Raw genomic sequence first — 16353 nt, forward strand, 5'->3', positions numbered from 1 at the left:
ATGAAAAAGAAAATGAAAATCACTTATAGTCCCACTACTCAGAGATAATCAGTATTTAAAAACTGATATATTTCATACAGCATTTTTAATTGCACTATTTTATCCAACTATAAATATAATGTATTTTTGTAGAAACCAATCTTTTTGTTTAATGGCATTTTTATAAATGTTACTAATTTCTTCTTCAAAAAGATAAAAGGGAGAATTCATTTGTTATACCTATTTCAGAGAAGTCTGTTTCCTCATATATAAAATAATGGTAGATAATTGGCTTGTAATATATAATCACTAAATATGATGTAGTTTTAACTACATGAAGGAATCCTCTTTTTGTTTATTGCAAAAGGGTTTTGAATGAAATCACTTACCTTAAGATTGCAGGTTAAACGAGTGTTCACAGCACCCTGATCAAGGCCTTTGCACCCCTCTGCCTGACACCAGGAGTGCACTTTACTGTTCATGACCTTTTGGTCTTGAAAGTAATCTAAACCTTCTTTCTTGGGCTCAAGGTAACTTTCTATGTATTTTTTTAAATGAAGTATTCATTTTGAATTCCTTTATATGTGATTGTGAAAGTACTGCTTTTTCAGTTTTCTTTGAAATGACGCAAAATGTAGTAGCTTGCCCTAATTATCTTATTTATGGTTAGCATCCAGTTGGTGTCGTAGAATCATAAGCTTAAGGAATCCTGACAACTTTATTGATTCCCTGTGGCCATAATTAAGCCATTGTTTGCTGCTGTACTTCTTAGACGGTATGATTCTGTGATTTCTTTCAGTAACAATGATTCCATTGCCTAACAATGCTCGGTATTATAAAATGTGTTATTTACATTTAATGTACAATCCACACACCGTTATGCTCTCTCTTCTAACCCTTTGGGATAAATACTGTATCACTTCACTGGTATCACGCTTATTAGCTCACTCTTGTTCCCCCTCAGGTTTAGCTTAGGTATTGCTTTCACCAGCACCTTTCTTCATCTCCCAAGTCCTAGTTTTCTGCCTTTCCTGATTACTTCCATAGCTCCCTTCAACTTCCATTATCTTGGTACCATCATGCCGTAAAGATTAGGCCCTGTGTATTCTTCGTTCACTGTTGTATTGCCATCTAGCAGAGTACCTGGCACAAAGTGAACAGTTGATAAAAAATTCTGCTTGTTAATTTTTAATATGAATACCAGCCCCTTTTGGAAGAATGGGCATTTTAGTATCAAAGCCCTCTGGCCTTGTGTATTTCTTGAAAGCCAGCTTCCTATTGCTTTCCAATTACATTATAAACTTTTTCCAGGAACCGTCCATATTATATTATATTATATTATATTATATTATATTATATTATATTATATTATATTATATTATATTATATTATATTATATTATACTATACTATATTATACTATATTATACTATATTATACTATATTATACTATATTATACTATATTATACTATATTATACTATATTATACTATATTATATTTATATTATAATATAATATTATATTATATTATAATTAGATATATATAGAGAAATTCTAGTCACACAAGTCTAGTAAGTCAACTGATGCTTGTTTATTAAGCTGGTGCTTGTTTATTAACCCAGGGACCCTTGGCTGTAAAGCACGGGAATTAGCGGAATAAATATATACATAGTACTTTCCCAGTGTTTGGTACAGTGTAAGAGTCCATGGGTGGTGCAGACAGTTAATGCACTCAACTGTTAACTGATTCAAGTCCACCTAGAGGCACCTTGGAAGAAAGGCCTGGCAGTCTACTTCCCATAAATCAGCTGTTGCAAACCCTGTGGAGCATAGTTCTACCCTAACACAATGGGGTACCCATGAGTTAGAACTGGCTTGACAGCAACTGGTACCAGTGGAACACAATAAAAATGTCAACTATTATTATCACCTATTTTCCTGACCCTGCTAAGTGACTATAAAAACAAAAAAAAACCCAAACCCGTTGCTGTCAAGTCAATTCCGACTCATAGCGACCCTGTAGGACAGAGTAGAACTGCCCTATAGAGTTTCCAAGGAGCGGCTGGTGGATTTGGACTGCCGGCCCTTTGGTTAGCAGCCAAGCTCTTAACCACTGCACCACAAGGGCTCCATAAGTGACTATATAGTGGATTAATAAGTGACATGTATAATTTTATTCTGGGGCATGGACATTATTTTATTATCCTTGGAAGAAAGAAGTTGCCTTCTTTACCACTGATTATTTTTAATGGATGGAAATTTGCATATTTAAATGCAAATGGCACTCACTCCGGTTTAAAATATTTTCCCCTACCTTCTTAGGCTTTATGGCAACCCACCTTGTACGGAAGAGAAATAAAACTAGTCTCTCTCAAGAGTATTTCCTTTCTTTGCATTTTTAGGAGATGTAATTTAATTTTTCTGATTTTAACTGTAAATGTAAATGTGCAGCTTTTAGTGTGTAGACCAGAAGATCGATAAAGTGGATTTGTGGTCAATACAATATTGTGTGTGACTTTGGGGTTTCTGGCTTCCCCTATTTTTTTTCATGTAAAATTCCTTTTCCATATGTGGTCTGCCTTTGAAGGAAATAAGATAGAAATTTAAAAGTGTAACATTCTGACTACCCACTGATGGACCTTAATGTATATTGGGAATGAGATTCCTTTTTGAAGAGGCTAGTCGGGAAAGGGGGCTAATTGACTGTTCAATAAAGTCTGAGTAAAGTGACTCCAGTTGGTGAAAAGCCAGTGAAAGGATGTTTGAGTAAAGCAGAAGAGCATAGGCCAGCTTGAACAGAGCAGGCAGGTAGCTTATACTGGAAATTTTCGAGCTGTGTGGCAAGGAATTATTTGAGGCAGACATTCAGAGAAGACTCTGAATATGAGGCGGTTGATTCATCGCACCCATTTTTACACATGAGGAAGATGTGTTTTGTCAACAGGATGCTAAAGTTTCAGTCAAATAGACGATAATAGGACTGTTGGCATATTGATTATTTCATTATTTGAGAGAAATGTTTGTTTACATGATCGTCTAATACTACATTCATCATTTTTTTTTTTTTACTTTTTATTGAAGTGTAGTATGCATACAGAAAAGTGCGCATTTCATAAGCAGAGCTCAGAGTTTTCACAGACTAAACAAAGCCGTGCAGTCAGCACCCAGGTGATAATGCGGCAGCTTTCCCAGCCCTCGCAAGACCCCGATGTGGCCCCTTTAGTTCCACCCTCTACCCCCGTAACTATTCTCACGGCCTCTGACAGCATAGATTCGTTTCGCCTATTTTTGTACTTGATAAAATGGAATCATTTTGCATGCACTCTTTTGTTTCTGGATTCTGTCACTCAACAGTGTATGTGTACGATTCGTCTGTATTGTGGCGTAGTTATTAATCAGTTAGTCTCATTGCCCAGTAGTATTCTCTTACACCAGTATACTGAAATTGTTATCCATTCTGCTATTGAATAAATTCTGCTGTGAACATTCGAGTCCATGTCTTTTGGTGAGCCCATGTCTGCCTTTCTTGTGGGTATATGTGTAGAAGTTGAATTGCTGGGTCTTACAGTATGTATGGAGTCCCTGGATGGTACAAACAGTTAACGAGCTCATCTGCTCACTGAGAGGTTGGAGGTTCGAGTCCACCCAGAGGTGCCTCGGCAGGAAGGCCTGGTGATCTACTTCTGAAAAGTCAGCCACTGAAAACCTTATAGAGTACAGTTGTACCTCGACATACCCGGGACAGCCGGAGTCAGAGTCGTCTGGGTGGCGACTGGTTGGTTCACGGTATGCATGCATATGTTCAGCTTTAATAGGTAGCACCAGTTTTCTCACGTGTATCAATTTGTACTCCTACCAGCAGTGTATGAGAGTACTGAATTTTTTTGCCCGTTTTTAAGTTAGATTATCTGGCTTCTTTGTCCTGACTTGTGGGAATTCTTTGTACGTTCAGCTATTTTAGCATTTTTAAATTTTAAATAAGTTTTTTAATGGATTTTTCTAAGAATACAAATTAAAGAATTCCAGAAACTGAGAATCTTTCATAGGAAGGAGATATTTACCTATTTTGTGTAACCCCTCTTTTTATGTATTTTTATCGCCATTGCCTTTCTCACGTGAAATTATTCCATTTTCGAAGCAGTAATAAGTTGTATAAATGCCAGAAATGATAATACAACATGGGTTTTTTTTTTCTTTTTTCAGATGACAATTTATGAAGACTCAGTTGCAACTCATCTTAAAACAATCCTCAACACTGATGAGCACGCGGTGATTGTATCAGCTGCAAAGTGAGTTGCGGAGTTTGTCATGAAGTATGGTGAAAAGGAAAGGAAAGGGGTTTCTACCATTTATTTCACTCTTTGTGGTTTTCCTTTTCAAAAAAAAAATCTGTGAAGTAACCTTTAGAATTAGATATAGTAAATTTGAGACGATTTTTTAAAACCACTTTAAACATCTTATTTTGCAGTGGATTACATTTAGAGGGTATACTTTTTGATGCTTCAGTTGAACCTTTTTGGTCAGAAAGATGCTATAAGGGTTGAGAGTTTAATTAATCCTGGTTTCTACTTAAAGGAGTATTTATGATTAATTATAGTATGGAAAACATGTTTCATTATAATTCATTTCCATAAACACTACTGTTTACTGTTTGTATTGGTAAAAGGAGAAAAACATGATGAGATTTTTCAAAATGATGATGTTTCTTAGCATGTTTAAATTGAAAAATTATATTTTAATTCCAAGTTATCAGATTTTAGCTAAGTTGATTTAGTACATGGAGCCAAAGCTACCTGATTTTATTATCCAAATTGTTGTCTGGCTGGAAGCCAGAATTTAGTTTAAAGCATCCTAGACTGATGTTATGAGAACTGGAAAGGAGCTAGAAGAGTCGCTTTTTGACTGACAAGCAAAAATAATTCTTTAGGATTCTGGCTTAGCAAGCAAATAGTACTATTTTTGTGAAGAAAGAGAGGAGAAAAACAAGGGAAGATGGGAAATAGTGAAAGGACAAATGCTCTGGAGCATATTCCATACTTAATTTGCAGAGAAGTCAAGGAAAGACAAGTCATCATAAACACATTTGCTTGACAAAAGTACAAACGTAGCAACAATTGCTTTCGGTGACATAACCCCCCAAGTTGAGGAAGCTAGATGGAGCAAAAGGGTAAAGAGTTGAATGGCTTAAGCCCAGGAGAGCACGCTGGTGGGCCCGGCAGAGGTGGGCTACAGATACTGTTTTTGAAGAGCACTGTTGCTGGTTAATTTTTTTGTTGTTTTGGTCTTTTAAAATGAGTTGTATTCCCTTATAGTGAAGTGTAGAAATCAGTTGCTACAGGCCCAACACTCCCTGTTTTTTCCTCATCCTAGGCCCAGTTCATAACTGAGGTTACCTGCCTGGTCTCTGTAGACGTTAGAAATGGAAGCTTCTTTTAAGTATAACAAACTGTAAAAGAATTATTCTTCGTTTAATAAAGTTAAGCAAATCTTTCGTTTGGTCACCTTTCGTAGTTCGGATGTTAGCAAAGGCTTTATCTTGACCTTAATGTGTCTGATCTGCTTGATCACTGCCTCCTACACATTTTTTTATATATTTTTGTAAATTAAATTGAAATAATGGCATGAAATTTGGACAGTTGTAAACAGGAGCATGATAGCAGCCACCCCTTTGTCTCCCTCTCTTAAGTTCAATTCCTGTGTGATAGAACGCTCTCAGCAGTGGGAACCATTTTTCAAGTATAATCTTACACAGAATTCCAATTTTTTGTTTTAAATAAAAATTCTATTTTATTGGCATTAATAAATTGGATAGGTTCAATTATTAAAATAGTTCTTCAGAATAATAAAGCAGTAAGGTTATCAATGAGAGAGTCTCAATATTCAATGCAGCTTCCATTTCTGTCGTATTTTTTTTTTTTTTTTGGTCACATGGTTGTCAGGAAATTATCTTCAATTAAATTAAAATGGCAGAAGATGCTTTAGTCCAAGATTTGCACAGAAAATACTTTATGCTAAAGTACAAAGAATCGACTCGACGACGGTGGGTTTAAAGTACAAATTAACATATTATTTGTCTCGAATGTCTCTCATGGTCATTTGAGCATTTAAAACATTACACTCTGTATTTTGATAAGAAATTTGAGTCGTGTATTTGTCGAGCCTTTCCAGTATCTCTGGAGAAGTTTGAAAACCTCTGAAGTAGACCACAGCATTGTACTAAATAGGAGTAAAGTCTGGGGCCCTAGTTGAAACTCAACCTTTTGCTAGCTTCGTGATCTTTTTTCAAGTGTAAAATGGTAAGAATGCCCATCCTTCCTTCCTCGTAAGACTGTTAGGAGAATTATGTAATTTGAATAATAAAATATCCAAAAACCAAACACATGGCCATCAAGTCAGTTCCAACTCATAGCGACCCTATAGGACAGAGTAGAACTGCCCCCATAGGGCCTCCAAGGAGCGGTTGGTGGATTCAAACTGCTGACCTTTTGGTTAGCAGCTAAGCTCTTAAACACTGCGCCACCAGGGCTCCCAAAATAAATATAGAGCTTATAAACTAATTGTGGTATCATTACCCTGAGTTTCACCCAAATCCATTTCAAATTTTTTCTTTGGCATTAGTCTGGCTCCTTTTCTGGGCTGTGCTCTGATCCCTAACGTTGGGTTTCTCCTGATTAGCTCACTTGCCTTCAACACTGGTCCCCAGACCTGCCTGTCTGCGTTCCTTTTACAACTCGAGATTCTCTGTGCTGCATTAAAATTCTAGGGGATTTTCCATAAAGAGATTCAAGAGAGAAAAGAGGGGGACAATATGTAATACAATATATTTTAAATTTTATTTTTGTTACAGATATTTTTAATCATACACAAAACAGGGAAGAATGGTATAATGAGTTCCCACTATACCCATCACCCAGCTTCAGTATTTATCAACCTTTTGCTTTCTGCTTACCACTTTTTTTTTGCTACAATATTTTAAGTAAATCCCAGAAATTATTTTGTTCCGTTTCCAGTATATATTTAACAGTCTCTTTAAAAAAAAAAAAAAAACTAATAATAATAATTCTTTAATATCATTATGGAAGCCCTGGTGGCATCATGGTTAAGTGCTATGGCTGCTAACCAAAAGATCAGTAGTTTGAACTCACCAGGTGCTCCTTGGGTACTCTGTAGGGCAGTTCTACTCTGTCCTGTAGGGTTGCTATGAGTTGGAATCGACTCAACGGCAACGGGTTTGGTTTTGGGTTTTTTAATGCTATATTATATTGTCAGTCCATATTCTATTTCCCCCAATTATCTCAAAGTTGTTTTTTTTTTTTAAACTGTCGATTTGTCCAAATCAAATTTTCAACAAGGTTCACGTATTGCATTTAAGTAATATGTCTCTTTAGTTCTTTTAAAATTTGTAATAGTTACCCTTATTTATTTTTTTGAGTTCTTATTGAGGGATAACATACAGACAGCAGAGTACCCAAATCAGAAGGACACAACTCAATGAGACTTTATATGTAAATGTACATGTTTTAACCCTCTTGTGCCTGCTTATATTTATTTCATAAAAATAATTCCCAGTAGCCTTAGCTGTTTCTCAGCTATTTTTAAAATGTCAAAAATGCTAAAAGAAAAAATGTATTACATTAGCATCACTAATAGGCCAGTTAATTAATGTAGTCGATGCAAGTTAACTAAAACAGAAAGAGCCTTGGTGTTGCAGTGGTTAAGCACTCAGCTGCTAACCAAAAGAAGACAACGCTTGCTTTGAGGCACGTGAAGACAACTCTAATATATGGTAAATCTCTGTAGAAATCTGAGTTTAAAAAGCCAATCAGGAAAGTTAAGAGTTAGAAAATGTTAACTTTTGGCCAAGCGAAATACAGAAATGGTTGCCAAAAAAAACAGCAGACAAACATTGCTAAGAGTAATACATTTATTTCCCAGATGATAAATATGAAGGTTTCGTGAGTGTGTCACGTGTCTGTTGAATGTTTCAGTTTCAAAAGAAAGTATCTGAAAATTGACCATTATGCCACTCAAATGCCAGAGAAAACTGAGTATAATACAAAAAAACACTGAATCCTGTTTTTTTTTCCCCCCTCAAACTCCTTAACCTACATAAAATAAAAGAGATATACAGGTTTCCTCCACTATATCTGAAAGTTTTCCCAAAGTAGAGCGTTCTTGTGAAACCGTTCATGAACTGGAATGCCCTAAAGCGAAAAAGCAATTATCATTAATTTATGTGGGAAAAAATTTTTGAGCATTCCCAGACCCCCAGAATAGCCTTTTAAACCATACAGAGTAACACAGAAAACCTAAAGTAACACTAACTTATAGTAATAGCGGGAATGATATGACAAATACACAGCCTATATAAAGTAGAAATAATGTACATATGGTGTACCTTCATTTACCAGGATCGGGAAGACAGCCAGCACACAGGCAGGCTGAGAGGGCATGATGGTGATAATGGGAGCCCTGGGAGCCTAGCTGGCAGTGGCACATGGGACTGGGTTGATGGGCCAGGGTTTGAATCCCACAGAAGAGCAGGATTTGTATTAACTGCTATGAGTCGGGATTGACTCGACGGCACTGGGTTCTGGGTTTTATGCCAAGGAAACCGTGGTGGCATACTGGTGAAGTGATACGGTTACTAACCAAAAGACTGGCAATTCAAATCCCCCAGGCACTCCTTGGAAACTCTATGGGGCAGTTCTACTCTGTCCAATAAGATCGCTATGAGTCAGAATCGACTCAACAGCACTGGGTTCGGTTTTGGTTTTTTTGGTGTATGCCGAGGGACGAGCCCTACAGTTAGAGAAGTGACAGGGGATGGCAAGTCCAGGATGGGATCTCGCAATGCGTGGTGCATTTATACCTCACCAGGCATTTGATTGGATGTGGCTGGGTCATTCAGAGAGGGCAGAGGAGTTTGAAAGGTGGAGCTTGGTCAAGTTGCTATGTAAAACGGGTGGGGCGGTGAACGCATTGATGTAGGCACTTTATCAAGCATCTCGCTTGAGAAGGGTGTGAGGAGCGTGGTCAAGCTGCTGTGTAAAATGGGCAGTGAACAGTTGGTATAGGCAGTTTACCAAGCATGTCACTTGAGAAGGGTATGACTGTCCTGCTGAACCCTGTTTTCACTTTTTGCCTTTATTCGTAAAAGCGAAAATCATCTTCAGATTTCTTTCAGTTAGTGAAACAGGTACTAATTTAGGTCTTTTGTAAAAGTGAAGTAATAGAAAGCGAGCTTTCAAAAAGCAAGGGAATACCTGTACTATGATTTTAAAATATTCTGATTGTTTTTTTCCTGAATAGCCCTCCAAATTTTTTTTAGCGAGGGCATACACCATTTTGTTGACTATTGTATTTAATCCAACAGCAGCTCCAAGGACTTTTGAAAGACAAATTTTATTAGTGTTTCAGATTGTTTTCTTCTTTTAGCATATTTCTGTGGTAAAGACATATAATTAAAAAAAAAAAGTCAACTGTATATTGCAAACAATAACAAGACCTCAATTAATTTTGCATGTTATCAAAATAGTTATCTTAAGAGGAAAAAATGAATGGATTTTTAGAGAATATAACTCAAGTGGCTTGTTGGTTCTCAAGGTAACTTGTGATCTCTTTTCTTTGACAACATACTGCCGAGATACCCATGTGATGAATAGCAAGTAGAGCAACAGTGACAACATGCTTCTCCTTGCTTCTTCAGCACTGCAGGTTCCATCTTGAAAATACCTCAGCTGCAGAAAATAATGCTTTGTTTTTCAATAGGCTCTAAAAGTATTCTTCTTAAGAATTTAAGCATTTGAGAAAGTCTTGTTTTATTTAAATTACGTAGAACAAGTTTTCTTCTTCACCCAAGGATCACTTGGAATGCCTTGAATTTGTCTAGGACCTGTTACTCAGCAAGAGGAAGTATGGATTTATGATCCAGATATTTTGAAAGTTTGCCTAATTGTCCTTCTTTTTAAATAAGCTTATAATTCAAAGGAAATGAACCTACTAAGTTTACTGAAATGCACAATTTCTTTTCCTCCAAGCATATTATGTGAAACTATAAAGGACTTCGTTGCCAAAGTAGAGAAGGAATATGGAAAAACGTTGGAAAATCCCGTTGAAGCGGATGCCATGGCCAGTAAAGTAAGGGATATGTTCAGGGCTTTACTGACAGTGTTAACACTGAACTGTGTTTTAATGCTAAACTGATAGCAGTGGATTTTCTACCAAATATCTTAAATCAAAGGAAAAATTACTTTCAAATCAAATACAAGGGTTGTTTTTTTTTTTTTTTTTTGATATTTTATTTTATGGTTATGGTTACCTTTTAATATATATGAAAATTGCCTTGTTGAAAATCGTTCCGTGAAAATTCTGTAGCTTAAATCCCTTCTCCCACAGATTGACATCTCAAAGGGGATATGCACAGTAGTCAGGTGGGGAGGTGCAGTGGGGACAGGAATGGCTTTGCATTTCCAGGCAAGTCAGGCAAGCTTCCTCCTAGCACCATTTTTAGACCATCCCAGGGCTGTAGTCCTCCACCCATTCAGGGTCCTGTTCCTTGCCTTGCCTTTTTCCTTACAGATTTTTTTCCCCCTTCATGAGCTTTCTGTAGCTAAAATAAGAACCTTTTACTGAGCCTCAAAAGCAACTGTCATTGCTTGTATAAGTTCATGACAGGACATTCTTAGGAAGGGCCTGGTTATATGGGGCTTGCAAAGGAACTAGCTTTCCCCAGATTCATGCTATCCATGTTGCTTTAATTGAGTGGAAGGAAAAGAAAATAGAAATAAACATATTTTTGCAGCTTTCGGCATCTTTGTGTTGTTTTTCTACTCTGCGGAGAGTTTCAGAAAAACGAAACCCTCTCTAGCTACACATTTTTCACTATATTGTTTCTGCTATAACTTTGTCTTGGCATGTAATCAAAGACAAATAAATAGAAGAGTAAAGGACTGGAAATTATGTGGAGATAAAAGGCATATAAAGGGGTAGTATCAGCAGATTCAGTCCTAAATGTTTCTTTACCCCTAATAATTCAAGAAAAGCAAAAAACAAAGAGGACAGAGTGCTTGCTTATCCTTCTCCCTTCTTTTCCCTCCTTATCCTTGATAAAAAAAAAAAAAAAAAAAATTTATCCTTGTGCATTTTCCTTTTTGTTCTGTCTGAGATCCCATAACCCCTCCGGGGCTGTTCATTTGCAAACCAAAGCCTTGAAGGCTAGCTTGCCAAAACCAGCCAGACCTCCGGTTTATAATATTCAGAATGGTGCCATAAATTGGTTACTTCTTTAAAAAAGTTTATATAGCTTTTTTGTGCTAATGTATAGCAAATTTTGTGTAATGTGTCACTTTGTAGTAAAATATATGTCGCTTTCTTTTAAGAAAAAATGCCTGTGCAAAGCTTATAAAAATCTTTACCCATGACGTGAAGTCTGAATGGTTCTGGGAGTACTAATCAATGACATTTACTTAAAAATTGTGCTATTTTGTTGTTTTATAAAAACTATAAATTTAGTCCATAAACTGTTTATAGTTATAACAGCTATCCTGTTAATAGCAAACACCCAAATAGGCTTCTTCCCCATAAATTTTCTTCTTCCATTTGCTGTCCAGTCAACTGCATCTCAAGGTGACCCCATGTGAGTCCAAGTAGAACTGCGCTCTTTAGCGTTTCCAGTCGCTGAATTTTTTTAAAGTAGATCTCCAGGCCTTTCTTCGAGGCCCTCTGGGTGGACTCAAACTTCCAACCTTTCAGTTAGTAGTGCGTTAACCATTTGTACCACCCAGGGACGCCTTCCCTATCAATTTAAAATACTATTTTTCCCGTCTCCCAGAAATGCAGATTTTAAGATTATGTGCTTCCTAAACCAAAACATCTACAAAATTAAATGTAGCAAACATTTTAATTTGAATGTTTCTCTCTAGTGATTAAACTTTCAGAACGTGTTGCTTTCCAATGTCTTGGATTTTTCCTGCCTGTCTTCTTTCCTATTTTCTTTCTCGTGACTGTTACTTTTCTTTCCGTAGTGTTCAGTCCTAAATGAGAAGCTTGAACAGCTGCTCCAGGCTTTGCACACAGAGGCCCAGGAGCTTCCATTAACCCCAGGCGTGCGCCCTGTCATTGTAGAAGAAGGTCCCGGGGAATCGTCAAGTGAAGAGTCCTTGTGTGAAAGCAAGGAACAGCTCGCGGATGACGTTACATCCTCACAGAAAGCCGTCAAACCGACGGAAATCATGCTGCGGGCAAACAGTTTAAAGAAAGCAGTGAGGCAAGTCATTGAACAAGCCAAAAAAGGTACACAGTGAGGAAAATCAGCTGTTGAGTAATTTTGCAGCACTTGGATGGCAAGAATAATATTTTCATATTGGTTAGACTGGACACACTTAAAAAAAGTTTTTGAAGATGGAAGATAAAGCCATTAAAATGACATTTGTACTCAGCACTGTTTCTTGATTTAGTAGTAAGGATCAGCATATTAATGACGCATAAAATAAAAGCTCCAAAATGCTTAAAGTGCACTTGAAACAATTGGACTAAAATTGAAAAGTAGCCTATAATATTTCTGTATTTTTTAATATTTTTACTTAGTTGCAAACTGTTGAATTCTTCAGTTAAAGAAAATCAAACCTGTAAACTACTTTGAAAATATGGAAAATATTTTCTTAATATATGTTCTAAATACTTAGGTTGCTTTTTAAGAGCTTATAAAAGCTCTGCCTATATTTTAATTATTTTTATTAATATAATGTATTTACTTAGAATTTTAGTAGTAAGCTGAAAGTTAATTTAAATATAAATAATTAAAACCCCTTTTCCGGTTGTAGCTTACTGAATTCAGAGACCTTGAATTGGGTTTGTGGTTCATTCTCTGCAATTCTTATAAAATGTCTTACTTTTAAAAATTCTGATAAAAATAGCATTTTGACAACTTTATTTTTATAATGTCTAGTGCTTGTAGACATCACTCCAAAGTTTATTGCTAAATAGTGCTTCTTTGGGAATGTGGAATTTCTTTTGATATGTTTCAGTTTTCCTTTCCCACACATACCACAATTATTTATGGATTTTATTTTTCCTGTCCAAATGTATTTATCTTCTTATGACTTAAAGCTACGGACGAACAGATAGTTCACCCCTGTGAACCAGTTAATCAGTCACCTGAATGTGATAGCACCGAAATAGCTGACCCAAAAGAAGAAGCTAAAGATGATGATGCGAAAGAGGCATTACCTGGTAAGAAAACAATGATGAAATTATTTTGGAATTAAATAGAGTGTACTTTGGCTTTTCATTTTCAAAAGGCTGAACAGTTGGAAATCACTATGTGTGTTTTTATTTTTGCCAAGACTTTTCAAAAGCTAATGCTTAGATATTCATGAATACTAAAATAATAAAGCATTGAGATTAAGATTATTGTCAAGCACTTTCACATCCTTTTGTCGTATAATCTAAAGATCATGATAACAAACTAAGAATTATAGGAACAAACAAGGCTAAATACCTTAATTTCCCTGAAGAAAGAAGGGAGAAACATCTAAATCAGATTCCTTTGAGAATTGTATGAAAGCTACAGACCCCACATCCATAAAACTTGGCATACAATTGAAATGATGCAGCAATGTCTGGAAGCCTACCCATCAACATTCTAGTTTAATTATTCTTATTGTGAAATTAAGCTTTGAAATCACAGGACATCTAGTTACAACTTTTGCTCTATTGGCACTATTTTTGCAAGATAATTAAATATGTAATTGCTTAAAGAGTGTTAACTTTCTCTACTTTTTAGGTTTTGATTGAAGATGAATTTATATTTTTGATATTTTATATTGTATAAGGAAAAATTATCAAGATGATGGAACTTGAAAATCAGAAATTAAATACTAGTGAAGTTGAGAAGATAATATGAAAACAATTGTATAGCACTAACAAAACATCAACACTGCAGAACTGTTTGCAATCATTAAAATTTTGCTTTTACTTTCATTACATGCAAGTTTGGGCATATTCTCTGTGATTTCCTCATCTGTAAAACAGGGATAATAAATACACTACTTCGTACGTAAGGTTGTTGTGAGGGATAGTATATGTAAAATACCTAGAAAAGTGCCTGGTACATAATGCAGTATAAGAGTGTTTGCTGTCACGATTATTACTGTTACTGCTGCTATATATTAACTATATTAACTTTGAGAAAATATTCCTTAATTGTATTTAAAATTCTTAGAGACTTCAAAATTAGCATTTATAGACCCTACATGTCCAGCATATATCTAATGCAAGCATATCAGCTAACCTTAGATTTCATTAGATATTATATGTCCTTATTCCAGCATACAACCCAAAATGGGCATACTCTATAACCTTAGACTTGAACCTTATTTGTCCCTATTATGACACATGTTCTATAACCTTCTTGACAAGTGAGCATTAAGCCTTTGGATCACTCCTTTGAAAACATTCCACTTGTATGGTCAGCAAGTTATTATTTATATTGAGCTTTATGTTTTCATCCTTATATTTCTACCCATGATTATAAACCCCGCTGCTATGGAGTCGATTCTGACTCATAAGTGACCCTATAGGACAGTAGAACTGCTCCATAGGGTTTCCAATAATTGGCTGGTGAATTCAAGCTGCCAACCTTTTGATTGGCAGCCACACGCTTAACCACTATACCACCATGGCTCCACCCATGATTATGGCCAGTTATTATTAATAAGATTTTGTGTATGAAAGTGTTACCATTAAAAACTACCAGCATTTATGCAGTGCTGTATAGTTAGTTTAAAAAGCAGTTTCACACACATCATTTTGCTGTATTGAAGGTAACTCTGCTCTCTGGAGCCATGTCTTATTCTGCCACATGGCAGCCCTTAAATGATGCTCAAACAGTTTTCATGGCATTCCATCCCCTTCCCACACCTTTTATCTTCTGGTTCTTCTACCAGTCTTCAATTAATAATTTCAAACCTTTTGTTTTCCTGGTTTCACCCCTTTGGTCATTGTTAAAATATGATGCCCCATTTTGAACAAAATTCTCCATGTATTTTCTGTAGAGTGATAGATAGCATGTTGATACGCCTATACACTATTCATTCTGCACATTGTTGATGTTACAAAGACCACTTGAGATTTCTTTTTTGCCTTTAAGTCCTGTAAACCTGGTTCCCTCCTCCTGTTTTTGTGCAAGGTATTTTTTTAAACCTACTCTTATTAGTGTACACACATTCCTGTGGATTTTACATTTTTTATTTGGATCTATCATTCCATTCTGTCAAAATCTTTTGAAGCTTCCTTCTATCATCTCAAATTTATTTCCTCTCTGAATTTGTTGAGGAGGCCTTACATGTCTTCGTCCACTGAAGAAAATGTTGACAAAAGCAGGACCAATGGTGGAGTCCTTACAGAAGGCTGCTTGATAATTCCCTCTAAGATAATGGCTCTCTTTGGAGGATCGGTTTTTCAGTGCCCATTGCTAGTGATTTCCCAACCAGCTACCATTCCACTTTACCATCCTCTCATAAACTCCACACTTCCATTGTAGTCTCCAAAACCAATGAAAACCAAACCCACTGCCGTTGAGTCAGTTTCAACTCATAGTGACCCTATAGGACAGAGTAGAACTGCCCCATAGAGTTTCCAAGGAGCGCCTGGTGGATTTGAACTGCAGACCTCTAGGTTAGCAGCTATAGCACTTAACCACTACGCTGCCAGGGTTTCCGTAGTCTCCAAAGGAAACTAAAAATATAGAGATAATCAATACTGGTATTGAATAGACATAGATTTAGAAAAATCTCTAACTGCAGTATTTGATCTTATTTTTTGGCTCATAATTCGATATTTAGTATGAATCAGTAGCAGTAGTACAAGTGTTTCTGTATTAAATAATCATAATTTTTTGAAACACACCAATTATGTCAAATCATGCACTGATGCATAAGCCAGAGATGTGCAAAATACAGTATATGGTCAATGAGGTGTTTTATTCAAAAATAACTATGAGATATTAATTTAGTTACCTACAATGGAGCATCAGTCTCAGTCGTTAGGTCTCTTTCTGCTTTTTATCAGAGGTGAACATCAAAAGGTTGTTTTTGTTAGAAATTAGCCCCAGGAATCCCTTCTATCAAAGAAAAGAACAGCTGCTTTGCTACTTTTCTTTAGTGCAACTGGACTGTTTTTGAACAGAGAGAATAGAGCATAAAATTAATATAGTTAGTTTGTAATTAGTCTTAGGGAGAGTAAAGATAATTAAGTTTTAGAGTATTTTTAAATTGAGTTTGAAGATTACTGCTTTTTTAATCACTTGGGAACAGCTCCTAAATTAGTTAAAGGTACTTACTGTTTGCTCTTCATTAGATTGGCCCAGAATAT

The 16353-nt window shown here is 36.0% G+C and overlaps 1 protein-coding gene across 5 annotated transcripts in view; it reads left to right on the plus strand.

Moving 5' to 3' along the window:
- The window catches only part of DGKH (diacylglycerol kinase eta), a 228295-nt gene that overhangs the window by 169970 nt on the left and 41972 nt on the right, over window positions 1–16353 (plus strand). For all 5 annotated transcript variants that reach the window (XM_064270075.1, XM_064270074.1, XM_064270076.1 and 2 more), the window contains 4 exons: window positions 4183–4268; window positions 10020–10119; window positions 12006–12273; window positions 13090–13212. In XM_064270075.1, the coding sequence (XP_064126145.1) occupies window positions 4183–4268; window positions 10020–10119; window positions 12006–12273; window positions 13090–13212 (577 nt within the window). The remainder of the gene's footprint in view (window positions 1–4182; window positions 4269–10019; window positions 10120–12005; window positions 12274–13089; window positions 13213–16353) is intronic.

This window comes from Loxodonta africana, chromosome 17, assembly GCF_030014295.1.
Source record: "Loxodonta africana isolate mLoxAfr1 chromosome 17, mLoxAfr1.hap2, whole genome shotgun sequence".
NCBI classification, from domain to species: domain Eukaryota; kingdom Metazoa; phylum Chordata; class Mammalia; order Proboscidea; family Elephantidae; genus Loxodonta; species Loxodonta africana.